Source organism: Lampetra planeri, chromosome 53, assembly GCF_965212315.1.
Source record: "Lampetra planeri chromosome 53, kcLamPlan1.2.h2, whole genome shotgun sequence".
Classification (NCBI taxonomy): domain Eukaryota; kingdom Metazoa; phylum Chordata; class Hyperoartia; order Petromyzontiformes; family Petromyzontidae; genus Lampetra; species Lampetra planeri.
The window spans coordinates 1,117,824-1,137,382 of NC_136159.1; the positions used below are offsets into that span (position 1 = coordinate 1,117,824).

The window sequence follows — 19,559 nt, forward strand, 5'->3', positions numbered from 1 at the left end:
ACCTGTGCCCCCTACTCTGCCAACTTGCTGTGCTTTAGCCACCCGGCGCTCCGGTCGTTGTTGTGAGCGTCGCTCCTCCACCCTCCGTTGTTGTTGGAGGGCGACTGCCTCCAACTGCCCAGTAGCGTCCTTCACGAGCCTCCTCCACAGAGGCCGATCTTGACACAGCTGGTACCGGTCATCGGCAAGTCCACTCAGCTCCACATTCTTCCAGAGGTGGGACAAAGTCATTGTTATGCAAGTCCAAGTCGAGTCGCAAGTCATCAAATTCATGACTCGAGTCTGACTCGAGTCCAAGTCACATGACTCGAGTCCACATCTCATAGGTGGGACAAAGTCATTGTTATGCAAGTCCAAGTCAAGTCGCAAGTCATCAAATTCATGACTCGAGTCTGACTCGAGTCCAAGTCACATGACTCGAGTCCACACCTCTGCATTCTTCTGTACCATATCACTCCATCTCCTCTCTAGCCCGTACCGCACCCGTTTAGCCCCCTCTATCCGGCCGAACAAAAGCTGTTTAGGCATGCGGTGGCTGGGCATGCGGGCTACATGACCCAGCCAACGCAGCCTTGCCTGCCGGAGGAGCTCACCGATGGGGCTTTGCCCAGATCTTTCAAGGATATGTGAGCTTCTCACACAATCCAGCCTGGTTAAACCCAAGATGGATCGTAGGCAGGCCAGCCTAAATGTTTCTAACCGGCGAAGATGTTCCATTAGGGGGGTCCACGTTTCGCAAGCGTAGAGAAGGGAGGAAATTACTATGGCCGAGAAGACCTGAAGCTTTGTGCAGAGCGACAGACCAGGTAGCTTCCACACAGCGTTACACAACCAATTAAAAGATAATGCCGCTCGACTGATTCGGAGTGCGACCTCTGCTGTCAAACCGGAGCCGGTCATGAGCATACTGCCCAGGTATGGGAAACTCTCCACTCTCTCCACTACTGCCCCATCACCCATTGGGAGTTGTGGGGGTGGAGTGTCCGATGGTACAAAATACCCAGGTAGGCGCTTAGTTTTGGTGGGGCTGATGGTAAGTCCCCACCTCTTCGTGGCAAGCTCCAGGTTCAGCAGCAGCGTCTCCAACTCCTCCTCTGAGTAAGCATCAATTGCCAAATCATCCGCATACATAACGTGATTGACCAATAGGGAGCCATCCCTTGACCGCACCCGGACATCGATCAGCCTCCCATTGTTTCTCTACCAGATGGAGATTCCCCCGGTACAGCTATTGAAGGCTTCATGAACTACGTGGTCAAAATAGATGTTAAATAATGTGGGAGCCAGAGGACATCCCTGTCGCACCCCAAGGTGTACAGGGAATGGCTCCGACTCCCGGCCACGTAGTTTTACCTGGGCCCGCTCACCATCATGAAGGTCCTTAATGATCGTGAGCAGAGGGTCAGGGACTCCGAAAGCACGAAGAACAACCCAGAGCCCAGGCCTACTGATGGTATCATAGACACTGACACACGCTGACACAACAACAACAACCGCCATTCGCCACTAAGTGGCAGTGACGTCACCACGACGCTTGTGCCAGGCAATGTGCACCTTGAGGCCACGTTAAGTGTCGAACGCCCGCTGGCAGGAGGTCACGGGGCAGACCCAGGTGCCACGGGTCGACTGACTGAGATGACCGAGATGACTGGCTGATGCACCACCTGTGCCCCCTACTCTGCCAACTTGTTGTGCTTTAGCCACCCGGCGCTCCGCTCGTTGTTGTGAGCGTCGCTCCTCCGCCCTAGGTTGCTGTTGGAGGGCGACTGCCTGCAACTGCCCAGTAGCGTCCTTCACGAGCCTCCTCCACAGAGGCCGATCGTGACACCGCTGGTACCGGTCATCGGCAAGTCCACTCAGCTCCACGTCCTCCTGTACCACATCACTCTATCTCTTCTCTAGACCGTACCGCGCCCGTTTAGCCCCCTCGTTCCGGCTGAACAAAAGCTGTTTAGGCATGCGGTGGCTGGGCATGCGGGCTACATGGCCACACACACTGACACACACACTGACCACGCACACTGACACACACACTGACACACACGCTGACCCACACACAATGACCACGCACACTGACACACACGCTGACACACACACTGACACACACACTGACCACGCACACTGACACACACTGACACACACGTTGACACACACACTGACACACACACTGACACACACGCTGACACACACACTGACACACGTACTGACACACACGCTGACACACACACTGACATACACGCTGACACACACACTCAGCTCTTGTCACATACCCCGCGATGACGCAATGACACCGACACACAATGGCACGGAGATATAAGGAGATCACAATCACACTCACACGTCACTCAGAGACACGCGGACACGTTGACATTCACACAGCGACATAAACTTACACTCCTCACAAAAGACAAAGATCCCCCGTATATATTATAGCCTTAAAGGGCCGCTGGGGCAAGTGCTGTTATGGAGCAGCTGAAGGCCGACACGGCGCAGCATGGAAGGGGCGGGTGGCCAGCCCCACCCCCGGCCGCCTTTGTCTCCCCAACGCTGATGTTTACACCGCACCGAGTTTGACCTCGTGGAGGCCCGGGACGGGTTCAGATAGAATCAGTCAACGGTGTTGGCCGGGAGCGGGAATCGAATTCGGGTGGCCGGGTTCGTAGCGCAGCGTAGCGCTAACTGCTGCGCCACCGCTCCCCAAAGACCCCCCCCCCGTGTCGCCTTAACAGACTGTTGGGGGGAGGGGCCCAAGTGCTGTGAGCGAGCAGCAAGCGGCACGTGCTGAAGGCCGGCACGGCACACGAAGGCCCGTGGGTGGCCAGCACCACAGCACGCCTCAACCCGTACCCATCCAGACTAACAAATACAATCCGTCCTGGGAGACGATCTTGAATCCATAGCTTGGATAGACACCCCCCCAGGGGAGGGGTTTCGGGGGTCTCCGCACGGCGGCCCCGCGTGGAGGCGGCAGCAGCAGCAGCGACCCCTAGCGGCCGCCTCCCCTCACGCCTCACCCCATCACTCTCTCCTCGTCGCTATTAGGGGACGTCCATAAATGACGTTACGCACCTAGGGGGGGGGGGGGGGTCAGACATTTGTGACGATGTGTGACGAGGGGGGGGGGGTGAGAAATGTGACGTCACATCAAAATGCGCAACTTTAAATAAATATAGACAACACGTTCTACTTAATTATATAGACTTTTCAATAAATGTTTTCTCCTACAACACATTAAATACGCACTACAATGACAATAGTTTAAAGCAAAATGAAGCATGTTTTATTTTGGGGGGGGCAGAGCTTTGTGACGTCATATTTGAAAGGGGGGTCTGACTTTTTGTGACGCCGTGTGACGAGAGGGGGGGGGGGTCAAAAATCGTCCAAAATCGCGTGACGTCATTTATGGACGGCCCCTTATAATCCCCCATCTCTCAGCACAATGAGTACACCACCTGGACTCGAGTGTGGATGTAACACGGCGGCAGCAGGCTTACCGTACACTTCTACCAATGACTCGTGCCGTCTGTTGGTGGCATCTGTGCAAAAGAGCTTCATAGCTCATCGGATTCCTCCTGAAGTCTCAATGAAGACTCCGACTCCGCGGGGTTGCCCAGCCCCTCGGTTTGGCCGGGAGTCTCGATCGGAATTGGTGACCGATCTCCCGGTGACGATCGAAAGCAATCCGGGGCATTTTAAACGTAGAGGATATTTTAATGAAACTACTTGATGGCAATTTAGAACGTCTCCCGGAATAGCTGCAGCTGAGAGTTGTTGACAACCCGCCTCAAGCTCCTCCTCCTCCCCCCTCACGATGTTTGAAAAAGTGAAAGATTTTGTGTGGAGATCCTAGAATCAGAACGTGTAATGACGCTGGGTCAATCTTTTGAGCGGAGATCCCATTAGAGGGACACAGCTTTTCAAACCTATGATCTCTGTCTCTCTTCTGGGCCTCTCTGTTCACAGTGTGTGTGTGTGCCCATGCAGAAGGGACATTGCCCGAAACGTTGACCGGCGTCACGGTTTCTGCCACCCTGATGGAATCGCCGGGGGGTGAATCGCGATCGCGACTATCGTGGTCGCGATTCCGCGATTCACGGAACGCGTCCAGCACCCCGTTGTGAATCGACGAAATTAATCACGAGTGTGGATCGCCAGCAGCCGGATCGTTACATATTCCCGAACAGCCATAATGATTACAACATCCGCTACAAAAACTATCGATCGATGTATCGAGTCGCAACTCAGACTTCCACCATGGTTCAACACGCCTCAACCACCAACACAAAACAACACGCGTAATGCCAATCGCGATGGGTGATTAGAATCGATCTGCAGTGAATCGGTATAACTTCAACGTCGCTCACGATTCGATTCTAAAGGGGACGCGTGCTCTGCATTGCAGCCCGACACGGGCGGACTCTGTGTGCCGCGACATCGGGGGGCTCTCAGGGGGAGCTCGAGGGGGGCTCGAGGGGGTCCGAGGGGGGCCCGAGGGGGGCCCGAGGGGGGCCCATGGCGCAGGGAGGAGGGGGGGGCGGGGAGGCGGCCCCGCGTGCTGCTGGGAGCCACCGGCAGCGTGGCGTCGGTGAAGCTGCCGCTGCTGGTGGCTCGCATCCTCGCTCTTCCACAGCAGGTGCAGCGGCAAGTCGTCATCGTCTCTGAAACTTTGTCATCACTGAGACTTCATCATCATCGCGCTTTGCTTGAGAGGGTGCACGATAAAGGTTCAGCCCTACAATCGTTCGTGGTGAAAGAGCCCCCCCCCAACTATCCCACTATAGGGAGCTCTCGTCGAGGGGTATTTGGCCTACTCTTCCACTGGTCCTATCTGAGTCCATTGTAACGATGCAATTCTGACCCTTGTGTGCGTCTATGATTTCTGTGTTAGTCTACGGGTCATATGGTCGTCTATGAGTCCCTATGTGAGTCTAAACAGATAAAGGTGCAGCCCTGCAATTGCTCGCTTGCGCCCCTTGCTGGCAGATGGGCCGCCACGTGTCTGAACCCCCGCCTGTGTGTGCGGCTGAAGGGGGGCGGTCGCGTAGCGGCCAACACCGGTGATGACTATCTGAACCGGTCCTTGGCTTTCCTTAGGTCGACTCAGCCTTAAATGAGTGCCTGGTCTGATGTGTAAAAACATCGCCACTCGGAAGACAAAGGCGGTCGGGCGTGGTGCTGGCCGCCCACCCCCTCGTGTGCCGTGCCGGCCTTCATAGGCGCTCGCTAACAGCACTTGCCCTTGCATTCCTGTTAAAACTATACGGGGGATCTTTGTCTTTGTGTAGCCGGAGGTGCGTGTGGTGTGCACGGAGCACGCGAAGCACTTCTTCGCAGCCGAGTCGCTGCCCGTTCCCGTCTACAGCGACGCCGACGAGTGGCAGGTGAGAGTCCACGACGCCTGTGCCAGGCTAGGTGCACCGAGCGAGGAAGGCTCGCTGCTGGACGGTGACGGGACAGACCCCAGGTGTTACGGGGTCCACCACCTGTGCCCCCCACTGTGCCCCCCACTGTGCCCCCCACTGTGCCCCCCACTGTGCCCCCCACTGTGCCCCCCACTGTGCCCCCCACTGTGCCCCCCACTGTGCCCCCCACTGTGCCCCCCACTGTGCCCCCCACTGTGCCCCCCACTGTGCCGATTTGCTCGCTCCCCTGTCCTCCATTGTGGTTAGAGGGCGACTGCCTCCCAACTGCCCAGCAGCAGCATCCTTCACGAGCCTATTCCTCCACAGAGGCCGATCTTGACACCGCTGGTGCCACACACACACATATACACGCGCGCACTATACAAGGACAAAGATCCCATTTAGCATTTAACACCGACTGTTGGGAGCAAGTGCTATATTAGCGAGCACTGATGAAGGCAGGCACATGGCACGCGTAACCGTCTTTGTCTGCCCGGCGCTGATGTTTAAACACCGCAGCAGGTGCTCGCGTGAGGCAGGATACAACGTCAGTGTGACCGTCACGTGACAAGCGTTACTCCCATGTGGCAGAGCCGCCCTCTGCACTGTGCACAGAGCGGAGCTCGCTCGAAGAAGAGGAAGAAGGCCTCTCAGATGTAGCTCTGTGACATCCGCCTCCGCGGGCCGTTCTCTACGGAGCACGAAGGGGTCTCGCCGCCCTGCGAGTTTTCCGAAACGAACCTTGGCATCTCGAGACGCAACGCCGCCGATAATAGCGCAATCGGGATGGAACATTGGTGGGGGGGGGATATTTATTTCCTATGCTGACCCCACCCCATCCCCCACCCCCATCCCCCATCCCCCCCATCCCTCACCCCCACCCCTCACCCCCATCCCCCACCCCCCCCATCCCCCACCCCCCCACATCCCCCCCCCATCCCCCCCCCCATCCCCCCCCATCCCCCCCCCATCCCCCCCCATCCCCCCCCCATCCCCCACCCCATCCCCCCCACCCCTCCCATCCCCCATCCTCCACCCCCCCCATCCCCCACCCCCCCACATCCCCCCCCCATCCCCCCCCATCCCCCCCCCCATCCCCCACCCCATCCCCCCCATCCTCCACCCCCCCCATCCCCCCCCATCCCCCACCCCTACCCCCCCCATCCCCCATCCCCCACCCCTATCCCCCACCTCCCACCCCCATCCCCCACCCCCTACCTTCCACCCCCCACCCCCCACCCTGTGTGTCTCCCAGACATGGAGGCGTCTGGGTGACCCGGTGCTCCACGTGGAGCTGCGCCGCTGGGCCGACCTCCTGCTGCTCGCGCCGCTCGACGCCAACTCGCTCGCCAAGGTGGCCGGCGGCCTCTGTGACAACCTGCTGGTGAGCGGGCGGCGGTGACGTGTGGGGAGCTGCGGGCAGCGTGGGGGTGGGCGGGGGGGGGTGGTGCGGGGGGGGCACAGGTGTGGATGTCTTTAGGATTCCCATTTTCACTTTTTGGTGTGTGTGAGAGACTCTGTGGGTCTCTATTGGTCTCTATGGGAGCCTGTGTTATCTTGATGTAAACCTCTGGGTTTCTACGTTAGCCTATGGGTCTTTGTGTGAGTCAGTGGGTCTCTACAATACCCTATGGGTCTCTCTGTGAGTCTATGGGTCTCTCTATAAGTCTATGAGTCCCTGTGCGAGTGTCTTTGTCTCTATGGGAAGCCATCTCACATATTCCCCTTGTGCACCTAACCCCCCTTCCATGTACACCTCCCACACCCCCCCCCTTCCCCGCACACGTAGATGTGTGTGGTGCGAGCCTGGGACCGAGACCGCCCGCTGCTCTTCTGCCCTGCGATGAACACGCACATGTGGGATCACCCGCTCACGGGCGCCCACACGCGCACGCTGCGCCAGCTCGGCTACGAGGAGGTGGCGTGCGTGAGCAAGACCCTCGCGTGCGGAGACACGGGTACGCTCGCGTGCGGAGACACGGGTACGCTCGCGTGCGGAGACACGGGTACGCTCGCGTGCAGAGACACGGGAACGCTCGCGTGCGGAGACACGGGTACGCTCGCGTGCGGAGACACGGGAACGCTCGCGTGCGGAGAGACGGGTACGCTCGCGTGCAGAGACACGGGTACGCTCGCGTGCGGAGACACGGGTACGCTCGCGTGCGGAGACACGGGTACGCTCGCGTGCAGAGACATGGGTACGCTCGCGTGCGGAGAGACGGGAACGCTCGCGTGCAGAGACACGGGTACGCTCGCGTGCGGAGAGACGGGAACGCTCGCGTGCGGAGACACGGGAACGCTCGCGTGCAGAGACACGGGTACGCTCGCGTGCGGAGAGACGGGTACGCTCGCGTGCGGAGACATGGGTACGCTCGCGTGCGGAGACACGGGTACGCTCGCGTGCGGAGACACGGGTACGCTCGCGTGCGGAGACACGGGTACGCTCGCGTGCGGAGACACGGGTACACTCGCGTGCGGAGACACGGGTACGCTCGCGTGCGGAGACACGGGTACGCTCGCGTGCGGAGACATGGGTACGCTCGCGTGCGGAGACATGGGTACACTCGCGTGCGGAGACACGGGTACGCTCGCGTGCGGAGACACGGGTACGCTCGCGTGCGGAGACATGGGTACGCTCGCGTGCGGAGACACGGGTACGCTCGCGTGCGGAGACACGGGTACGCTCGCGTGCGGAGACATGGGTACGCTCGCGTGCGGAGACATGGGTACGCTCGCGTGCGGAGACACGGGTACGCTCGCGTGCGGAGACACGGGTACGCTCGCGTGCGGAGACATGGGTACGCTCGCGTGCGGAGACACGGGTACACTCGCGTGCGGAGACATGGGTACGCTCGCGTGCGGAGACACGGGTACGCTCGCGTGCGGAGACACGGGTACACTCGCGTGCAGAGACACGGGTACGCTCGCGTGCGGAGACATGGGTACGCTCGCGTGCGGAGACACGGGTACGCTCGCGTGCGGAGACACGGGTACGCTCGCGTGCGGAGACACGGGTATGCTCGCGTGCGGAGACACGGGTACGCTCGCGTGCGGAGAGACGGGTACGCTCGCGTGCGGAGACACGGGTACGCTCGCGTGCGGAGACACGGGTACGCTTGCGTGCGGAGACACGGGTACGCTCGCGTGCGGAGACACGGGTACGCTTGCGTGCGGAGAGACGGGTACGCTTGCGTGCGGAGACACGGGTACGCTTGCGTGCGGAGACACGGGTACGCTCGCGTGCGGAGACACGGGTACGCTTGCGTGCGGAGACACGGGTACGCTCGCGTGCGGAGACATGGGTACGCTCGCGTGCGGAGAGACGGGTACGCTTGCGTGCGGAGACACGGGTACGCTCGCGTGCGGAGACACGGGTACGCTTGCGTGCGGAGACACGGGTATGCTCGCGTGCGGAGACACGGGTACGCTCGCGTGCGGAGACATGGGTACGCTCGCGTGCGGAGACACGGGTACGCTCGCGTGCGGAGAGACGGGAACGCTCGCGTGCAGAGACATGGGTACGCTCGCGTGCGGAGACACGGGAACGCTCGCGTGCGGAGACACGGGTACGCTCGCGTGCGGAGACACGGGTACGCTCGCGTGCGGAGACACGGGTACGCTCGCGTGCGGAGACACGGGAACGCTCGCGTGCGGAGACACGGGAACGCTCGCGTGCGGAGACACGGGAACGCTCGCGTGCGGAGACACGGGAACGCTCGCGTGCGGAGACACGGGTACGCTCGCGTGCGGAGACACGGGAACGCTCGCGTGCGGAGACACGGGTACGCTCGCGTGCGGAGACACGGGTACGCTCGCGTGCGGAGACACGGGTACGCTCGCGTGCAGAGACACGGGTACGCTCGCGTGCGGAGAGACGGGAACGCTCGCGTGCGGAGACACGGGAACGCTCGCGTGCGGAGACACGGGTACGCTCGCGTGCAGAGACATGGGTACGCTCGCGTGCGGAGACACGGGTACGCTCGCGTGCAGAGACATGGGTACGCTCGCGTGCGGAGACACGGGTACGCTCGCGTGCAGAGACACGGGTACGCTCGCGTGCAGAGACATGGGTACGCTCGCGTGCGGAGACACGGGTACGCTCGCGTGCAGAGACACGGGTACGCTCGCGTGCGGAGACACGGGTACGCTCGCGTGCAGAGACATGGGTACGCTCGCGTGCGGAGACACGGGTACGCTCGCGTGCGGAGACACGGGTACGCTCGCGTGCAGAGACATGGGTACGCTCGCGTGCAGAGACACGGGTACGCTCGCGTGCAGAGACACGGGTACGCTCGCGTGCAGAGACACGGGTACGCTCGCGTGCAGAGACACGGGTACGCTCGCGTGCAGAGACATGGGTACGCTCGCGTGCAGAGACATGGGTACGCTCGCGTGCGGAGACACGGGTACGCTCGCGTGCAGAGACACGGGTACGCTCGCGTGCGGAGACACGGGTACACTCGCGTGCGGAGAGACATCGCCACCCTGTGTTCAGCTAGCACCACATCGCAGGTCACGACAACGCTCACCCACCCACCAGCTCACTCATTCATTGACTCGCTCACCCTCTCAGCACTCCGCAGGTAACTACAACGCTCACCCACCCACCAGCTCACTCATTCATTGGCTCGCTCACCGCACTGCAGGTGACAACTCATTCATTCACAAATATATCCACTCACTAACTCAACTAACTCACCACACTGTAGGTCAACACAACAACACTCACCCACTCATTCCGATTGGTCCCAGCAATAGAACCGACCAGCGGTAATGGATGATTTCTAATCGCACTTCCCAGCTCGACTCACCACACTGCTCACCGACCCTCACCACCCCCCCCCAACCCCCCCTCACGACCCTCACCACCCCCCCTCACGACCCTCACCACCCCCCTCACGACCCTCACTGCAGGTCTGGGTGCCATGGCGGAGGTGGACACGATTGTGCGGGCAGTGCAGACTCACCTGAGAGCCTCCCTCACCACACCTGAGCCCAGCTCCACGCGGGAACCTGGGTCTGCACTGGAACCTGGATCCATACAGGAACCTGGGTCTACACGGGAACCTGGGTCTACACTGGAACTTGGGTCTACACAGGGACCTGGGTCTACACGGGAACCTGGGTCTACACATGAACCTGGGTCTGCACTGGAACCTGGGTCTACACAGGAACCTGGGTCTACAAGGGAACCTGGGTCTACACAGGAACCTGGCTCTACAAGGGAACCCAGCTCCACACGGGAACCTGGGTCTACACAGGAACTTGAGCCCAGCTCCACATGGGAACCTGGGTCTACACAGGAACCTGGGTCTACACAGGAACCTGGGTCTACACAGGAACCCAGCTCCACACGGGAACCTGGATCCATCCATGATTCTGTATCCAATACCTGAACTGCTTATAACCGAAGATTGCTTGTATCTTAAAATTAAAACTGATTAGGGATGAAACCTCTGATCCGCGTGGCAAAGACCCAACGCCTCATCTTCACGCAGCAGTCCCCTTCGTCAGCACGGCATTGTTTAATTAATAAACCAGCCATTACAGAAGGCAGCAGCCTTCAGGGCTAAACTGTGTGTGTTTGTTTGCACGTGGTTCATACTTGCTCTGGTCCAGTGTCCCAAATTTTGGTAAACTCCTTGCAATGAAATTGTCCGATTTTCTGGGCGAAGTGCCGAGCAGCGTCTTCACGGGCATTGCCATCACCCAATCCTCCACCCCCCACTCCACCATTCTTCTCTCGCAGGCTTCTTCTATGTCCACCCTCCCTCCTTAAATATATTAACGCACCGCCCCCCCCCTCGATGACGGTGGCAGCGGTGACTCCGCACTTGGCTGCCTGTAATCCAGCGCTGTGTTGGAGGCAGCAGCAGCAGCAGCAGCGAGGGTTGGTGGATCGCGTGGAACTCTCTTCCCGTGGGCGTCGAGGAGGTGTCCCCTGCCTGGCTCGCCAGAAGGCAGAACAGCAAACGCGTGTTCTATCCGTATGGGATAGAGTGTTTCCCCCCTCACATGCAGGCACACATGCTTGGGTTTTCTCCCCAATGCTCTGACTTCCACACATATAAACGCTCATAAATTGGGCCAATAACACCTTGATATATAGAGGACCGCAGAGCTGGGGCAATTGTTGGTAGCGCCGGCTCCTCGCAGCCCGGATGCCGCCCCGCGTCTCCGAGTCCGTCCGCTCTCTCTCCGACAGCGCCGAGCGAATACCGCGCGGAGCAGTGTCACAAGTTGACACCGTCGTTAATGAACTCTGCAGTATTCCAATGACGTCGATGATTTTTACTTATTTATTTAGCAAAGACAAAGCCGCGTGTTTCACAGGGCCCGCCACCTGTCGTCACAGGCGCAAGTGCACGTACATTATAAATTACAACAACAACCACACCAACAACAAACGTCAACAACGACAAACGCAGTGCGGTCACGCCGAGCCGGCTCCGAGCTGATTGGCCGACGGCCGCGCGTCGGCAAGCGGCGGCGTCGGCAGCCGGAGGAGGAACGCGGTGCCCGGGCGCGCGTCCCGCCGCGGAGACGGAGCTACGAAATGGCCTCGTGTGCCAGGTGCCAGGTAGATTGTTTTACGTCGCAGGGGAGGGGGTCTCCATCGTCCAGCAGTGGATCGATCACGGCTGACGGTGAGCGAGGGGGGTGCGAGCGTGACCCCCCCCCCCCACCCCAGCTCCCCTCTCGCTATACCCCCCAATTCCCTTCTCTCCCAGCCTTGTAGCCCCCTCTGCCCCCCCCCCCCCCATCACGCGTGCCCGCAGGTTGCGCAGCGCCCCCGCGCGGCGTCGCCGCCCCCCGCCGCGTAGCCGCATGTGCAGCGCGAGCCCCGTCAGCAGCAGCACGGCGAGCGCCGCGAGGCAGAGCGCCGGGGCGAACCACGGCGCCCGCACCACGTCCCTGGGGCCCAGCAGCACTGCGGGGGGGGTGCAGGGAGAGAGGAGAAGGGGAGAGAAGGGATCGGGGGGGGGGGGATAGAAGGTGGTGGGGTCGAATAGGAGAGTGGGGGTATGGGGAAGGGAGGAGGTCAGAGAGAAAGGGGGGGGGGGGGTGAAGAGGATTACAATGGTGATTTGTGCGTTGGTGTGGGGTGTGTGGGGTGTCCACTCACCCAAGCACTCGCCCAGTCGCTCACCCACTCCCTCCAATCGCTCACTCATTTACTCCAAACGCCCACCTACCGACTCGCTCACCGGCTCTCACCCCATTCAACAATCACTCGCCCACTCCAACCTCAAAAACAAAACCTCACTCCTGCTACGTGGCGACGGCGCGTGGTGACGGTGAGCGATGACGTGATGACCGTGGTAACCGCTCCTCGCGGCAGCGATGCGTGGCAGGTGGGATGACGGCACGCGCGCGATGCCCTCCGCCACCCAGCCTCGCCGACTCACCCTCGATGACCTGCTCCGTGATGTTGTCGACGCGCCGCGTGCTGGAGGCCGCGGCGGGCTCGTGCCCCCCGCGCTGCTGGTGCTCCCCGTCGGGGACGCACGCCAGCACGCGGGCGTCGTAGCGCGCGCCGGGCCGGGCGCAGCCCCCGCACACCGCGTCCCGCGCCCGCGAGCACCCCCGCCAGCATCACGCGGCCCCCCAGTGCGCAGTCCCGACACCGCCTGCAGTAGTACCTGTGGGGGGGGGGAGGGGGGGAACGGTGGCACGGTGGTGAGCGCTGCACTCGCGCGACGGAGACCGGCGACACCTCCGGGTTCGATTCCCCCTCGCGGCTGCCGGCCTCGGTGACGAGCAATCTGACCCGGTCCTGGCGCTCCGCTCGGGTTGACGCGGCCTTCCTAAACGGGTGGCGTGTGAACATCGCCTTTTGGGGAGACAAAGGCGGCCAGGTGTGGCGCTGGTCACGTCCACCCCGTCGTGTGCCATTCAAGCCCTAATAGGTGCTCGCAAACAGCACTTGCCCCAACAGTCTGTTCAAGGCTATACGGAGGATCTTTGGGAGTGTAACGAGCGCGGGGGCAGGCACGGGGCGCCTTGGCCCCCCGCTGGTGGCCAAAGCTACGAGTTGGGGCCCCCTTGACAATCACCATAGGATTTGTTTTTAACAACAGTGTCATAGAACAACAACATTTATGTAACGATGTGATCAAGCAAGAGGAGCCGCGATGTACAGGGTGCTTAAAAACACACATTCCTGCGGAGGGAGCTGGTAGGAACGTTGGGTTGCTCGGTCAATGGCCAGGGTCAACGACGGCGTGGTGTATTCCGCAAATATGCCCGACTGTGAGGGCGGGCACAAGCCGGCGTGAGTAGGTTAAACGTTGAGTTTTATAAGGGCACCACGGGGTGACCAGCCCCTCCCCACCCAGCCCCAGCCCTCCCACCCTCCACCCAGCCCCATCCTCCCCTCCCAGCCCCTCCCCATCCAGCCCCTCCCTACCCAACCCCTCTCCACCCAGCCCCTCCCCACCCAGCCCCTCCCCACCCTCCCCACCCAGCCCCTCCCCACCCTCCCCACCCAGCCCCTCCCCACCCAGCCCCTCGCTGCACGACGGACACAATAATCCGCTGTGGGCTGGTGTAACCAGGAGGTTCCTACCAGTAAAACGTGCAACAGCACCACGAGAAATGTGCCGCGCTCGGGGCTCTGGAGACCACCTGGAGAAGATCCCAGGCACGTGTCGCCAATGATGGTGAACAAGTGGAGACTTTGACTTTTTGAAGCTATTAACATTATCACGTTACAGTATACGTATTCGTTCGTTTTCCATTAAAAACGATAGTCTCATGTAAGTGTTAACATGGTTTGAAGCAGCCTGTGTGATAGCCTCGGTGCGACTGTGCGAGAAGAATCGAATATTGGGGCCCCCATTACCGATTGCGGCCCTCCCTGAGCTGATGGTTCAAGATGATTTGATTTCACGGGGTGAGTCGGAGTGTTGGACGATGGTCACCAACAATGAATGACTTGTCTGGCGACGCTCAGGCACAGACGACAACAACTCAACGCGTTCCGCACGGCCTTCAAAGGGGACATACACACACATAGACGTATATACACGTAACAGGCAACGTTCTTGGCAATGCCCCTTCAGAGCGCGTACGATAATGAAATAGGGTCACAGCGCGAAACGTCGCCTAAGCAACGGGACGCGTCCGAGAGGAGCTTCCGTCGAGAAGATGGAGCGCTGACGAGATGGGTGACGAGGTGGGTGACGAGCTGGGTGACGTGATGGGTGACGAGGTGGGTGACGAGATGGGTGACGAGGTGGGTGACGAGCTGGGTGACGAGGTGGGTGACGAGGTGGGTGACGAGGTGGGTGACGAGGTGGGTGACGAGACGGGTGACGATACGGGTGACGAGGTGGGTGACGAGGTGGGTGACGAGATGCGTGACGAGATGGTAACAATGTTATAAACATAGCCGGCATCAGCCACCAATCCACTGCTGGATGAAGGCCTCTTCGATGTGGCTGCTGTGTCTCAGCTCTGCGATGTCGCTCTCTGTTCGCGAATAGCGCCTCTGAAGAATGCCGGTGGGGGGGGGGGGGCAACACCACGCCCGGCTGCCTTCGTCTCCCCAGTGCTGATGTCTCAAACACCGCACAAGGTACTCGGGGAGACCCAGGACCGCTTCAAATAATCGCCACTGCCGTGAGCTGGAATCGAACTCAGGTGGCCGGGTTATGAGCGCAGTGCAGCGCCGAACACCCCCACTCCACGCGATCATACAGAGCAGCACTTATAGACTGTATGACATACAGTACTTATAGACTGTATGACATACAGTACTTATAGACTGTAGTGGCAAGCAAGGTCGACATGGTCTCCTTGCTCATATTAGCTGTGGGGTGGAGCTCACCTACCATTGGCTGCACTGAAACGAGCCTGGGAAATTCCACATTCCCATGGCGGGTGTCGGGTTTCCTTTACGGAACACCGCCGCCTTCCCACGGAGTTGACGGTGCCGAGTTTACCGGCCCCCAGGGGGATGATGGGACGCGCGGTCTCTGTCCGTGTGGGTAGCGACATGCGGTGACATCACGGTTATGAATAGCGTCGTGACGTGAGGGGGGGGGGGCATTAGCTCATACAATGACAAAGAACCCCCGTATAGCATCAACAGGCTGTTAGGGCAAGTGCTGTTAGCGAGCACCTATGAAGACCATCACGGCACGCGAGGGGGTGGGTGGCCAGCAACCGCGCCCAACCGCCTGTCTCCCTAGTGGGGATGTTTTACACTGCGCACTCGTTTGAGGCTGAGTCGACCTAGGGGGTTTAGATAATCGGGTCACCGGGTTCGTAGCGCAGCGCGCTAACCACTACACTACCGCACACCACGCAAACACACTCACACATACACACACACACACACCACACACCCACACACCACACACACCACACACACCAAGGCCGTAGCCATGGTGTCAACATTGGGGGGGGGGCAAATCTTTCAGGGGGTCTGGGGGTCCCCCCCCAGAAAAAAATCTAAATTTGAAAACGATTTTCCTGCCTAATATATAAAAAAATTCACTAACACATGAGATTGACTTTTTATTTATTTTTCACAATAATGTCTAAGAGTGTATTGTATTATATTGCTATGTTTTTTTCTACCTTATTTCATTGTATGTAATGGCATACTGTAAGTACAACCATAACCACAATCATATAAACATAAATCTATTTCATAGCAATATATTGGGGGGGACATTTTGAGCATATTTGAATATTATAATTACGGCCTTGCCAGACACACAAGTGCACACACCACACACACCAGACACACCAGACACACACACCACACTCACATTCACCACACACACACACGGACACACACGCACGTGCACACGCCACCGCGCCATTCATAAAGTGTGACTCAGTGAGTGACGTCACCGAGGTCCGTGTCCGCCCCCCCCCGTAACCTGAGCCCCCGGGCCCCATCCCTGACCCCCCCCCCCCCACGTCACACCCCTAATTATAATTAGTGAGCTCATTATAATTAGTGAGCTAATTATAATTAGTTAGCTAATTAAGCCAATTTCTCACGGCGAGGTGGGGGGGGATGTCCCCTCCTCATCGGTCCCCACGCCCCCCCACCAGGTTGCCCATCGAGGATTTGCGCTAAAAAGTCTTCCGAAGCGAAGGCTCAAAACGTCAAGCGGCCAGCGACAAACAGCACCGTTAACGTTGTGAGCGATACCAGTTGCTAACACGTGTTTTTTATGCTTTGAGCGAGATGAGTATTATTGTTGTTGTAAGAGCTTGGGGGATAGAGACGACGACGATGATGGTAGTGGTGGTGATGGGAGGAGGGAAATCGACAGTGGAACGATGCGAGGGAATAAGCGGAGAAGTGAGAGGGTGACTTGCGGCGTGGTGGGTGACGGTGTTGTTGTGATCTGCAGTGTGGCGAGTGGGTTGATGAGTGAGTGGGTGGGAGAGTCGGTGAGTGAGTAGATGGGTGAGTGAGTGGGTGAGTGCGTGGGTGAGTAGATGAGTGGGTGAGTACGTAGATGGGTGGGTGGGTGAGTGTGTGGGATAGTCGGTGAGTGAGTGGTTGGGTGAGTGTGTTGGATAGTCGGTGAGTGAGTGGGATAGTTGGTGAGTGGGTGGGTGTGTTGTTGTGACCTGCAGTGTGATGCTTGAACACAGCAGGGTCGATGAGATTAAACCCTCGGTCTGGTGGTTCGAGTCCTCAACACGGACGTGGAGGGGGGCGGTGGGGGGGGGTGCCCGGGCGGGGGGGTCTCGCCAGGGGGGCTGTGGGGGGGGGGCTCGCTTCGCGACTCAAACTCTGATTTTATGAACTTTGCGCCTTCCCTGTAACTTTGGAACGGTGGAACGTGTCAACGTTGGGTCAACGTTGACATGCACACTGGTGCCCATATCCCCTTTTTGGGGTCCCCAATCTGCTTTGTTGAATGTTCCATTCTCTCCTTTCTGGGGGTCCCCGATTTGCTCAGTGAATGTCCCTCTGTGCCCCTATCTGATGATCCCCCTATCCCCTTGCTGGTGCGTGTGTCGCCCTATCCCCTGGCTGGGTGCGTGTGTCCCCCTATCCCCTTGCTGGGTGCGTGTGTCGCCCTATCCCCTTGCCGGGTGCGTGTGTCGCCCTTACCAGCCCCCGGCCTCGTCACGGTGGTACCCTGCTCGCGGCGACTCGCGGGGTCCGCGGGGAGAATCTCCTCGGGCAGGGGTCGCGCGAACTCCACCCCGCAGCGGCACGCGGGGTAGCGGACCCCCTCGGCGGGGGTCTCCTCTCCAAGGGGGCAGCTCGGGTGGCCCCCCGCTTCCTGAGCCTCGGCCCGGCCCCGAGGAGAGCGCAACGGCGCTCGCGGCGAGGAGGAGGAGCAGCAGAGGAGGTGGTGGAGGAAGAGGATGATGGTGGTGATGGTGGTGGTGATGATGAGGTCGGTGATGTGGCGATGGAGCTGGGCTGAGATGGAGAGCCATGACAACAACGACTACGACTCCGACTGCTACCAAACTACGAGGACTTCCCTGGTCCTCGACTCTTACTCGGAGAGAGAGCGACTTGTCGGAGATGCGGGCCGCACGGGTGGGGCAGGAGAGAGGTATTGGGAGAGAGAGGAGAGAGAGATCGCCCGGGTGAGATGAGAGGGCAAAAATATGAGCAGACGAGATGGGCAGCTGAGAGATGGCGGACGAGATGATATTGCGATGTGTAAAGATTTTACGGAGTGGAATCGGACGACAGCTGGAGGTGTAGTAAAGTAGGGGGTGACCCGTTGAGAGACACGCGGCGTTGAGATGTGTGTTTGGAGGAGAGAGAGGGAGGTTGACGAGGAGGAGGTGGGACAGGCGGGAGATGTTCAGACTTGAGAGAAATCGGTGAGCGCCGCGAGAGACGCAAGCGATGGAGAAACGAGGAGGCGTACGGAGGAGCTCAGGGAGATGGCGATGAGAAGGTTTGAGAGCTCGTGCAAGTAATCAGTGGCGACGCATCTTCCGGAGATATCGTAACGGGAGATGGAAAGCAGAGAGACGCAGGGAAGATGAGAGGAGAGACGGGCGGATGGAGATGACAGCATTGGGAAATCGAGAGACGCACCGTGACGGTGATTTTGACGACGATGTGTCTCTTGAGGTGAAGATGAGAGATGGACTGTGAGCCGAGAGGTATGGAGACGATTGTTGAGAGGAGAACGTCGCTCAATCGACACGAGGGGTGGAGGAGACGGGCGAGGGAGTGAGGGAGATGACACGGAGAGAATGAATGGAGGGGGCGGAAAACTTCACGGACTGAGACGAGAGTTTGAGAGACGTCGCGGGCGATGGCTGCGCACGGGGACTTGAGGCGCCTCTCCTCTCACGTCCAGCCTCTTCTTCTCTCTCTCCGCTCAGTCGCGCGGGCTTACTTCGGGGGTCCCGGGCGGGGGCTGTAAACACGCGGAGCCGAAGAGTTTCGCGTCCAACCCCACGTGGCGCATCCCGTACGCACGCACGTGCTGCTGATGCTGCTGCTGCTGCCGATGATGATGACGGCACCGATGCCGCTGATGCTGATGATGCTGATGATGATGCAGGGTGATATTAGTTTGTTTGTTTGTTTTTTCACACTGGGAAATAAAGTTCAGGGTGCCCGTGCAGGTCCGCGACGTGGAGTGGTGGAGATTTAGCGACGGTAGTGGAGTGGCGTGTCTGGGCATGTCCCGACTTTCTTCTCCCTCCCTCCCTCGCTCCGTCTCTCCTCCCCCAAAACCCACGCCCCACCCTCATCCCCACCTCCACCCTGTTCAATTCAGCGCCCCCTATGGGATGAGGTCCCCTGCGTCACTGCGCGGGGGGGGGGGTGTCCCTATTCGGGGCCCTCTCTTCAGTGGGGGTTATTGGTCAGTGCCCCCCTCCCCCTTCACCCCGTGTGCCCCCTAAATTCAGAGGCAGCTCCTTGTAATGGCTACGGTGGAAATCATCAGCAAGGGGAGGGGATGTCACAGATCAGGGCGTTGATGTCACCGCCACGCACACCCCCGCCATCGCTACCTTCCTTCTGCCAGGCCCCACGGCGGTTGCATTCGACTGCCGAGAGACCTCGCAAGATCTAATCTTAGTCGATTTTTATTTGCCGAAATAACGGCCCGTGGAAGGAGCCTTCACTGAACTGCTACCGAGATCGCCGCCACGTGACCTCCGGCCCACACAGTGAAGAGTGCAGCGGCTCTT

General features: G+C 59.6%; 1 protein-coding gene and 1 long non-coding RNA gene across 2 annotated transcripts; one reads left to right on the plus strand and one right to left on the minus strand.

Moving 5' to 3' along the window:
- The first annotated feature begins 4,512 nt into the window (after positions 1–4,512).
- On the plus strand, positions 4,513–10,954 carry PPCDC (phosphopantothenoylcysteine decarboxylase). Its single transcript, XM_078617308.1, is given in 6 exon segments — positions 4,513–4,527; positions 4,529–4,633; positions 5,286–5,381; positions 6,658–6,786; positions 7,192–7,360; positions 10,317–10,954. Coding segments are annotated over 6 exon segments (996 nt in total). The 3' UTR covers positions 10,799–10,954.
- A 1,268-nt stretch (positions 10,955–12,222) lies between these two features.
- On the minus strand, positions 12,223–19,045 carry LOC144734885 (uncharacterized). The gene is made up of 3 exons (XR_013588557.1): positions 17,494–19,045; positions 12,812–13,045; positions 12,223–12,333 (listed from the first exon to the last, which is right to left on the minus strand). It is a non-coding gene; the product is annotated as an uncharacterized LOC144734885 (long non-coding RNA).
- Between the last annotated feature and the right edge of the window lie 514 nt (positions 19,046–19,559).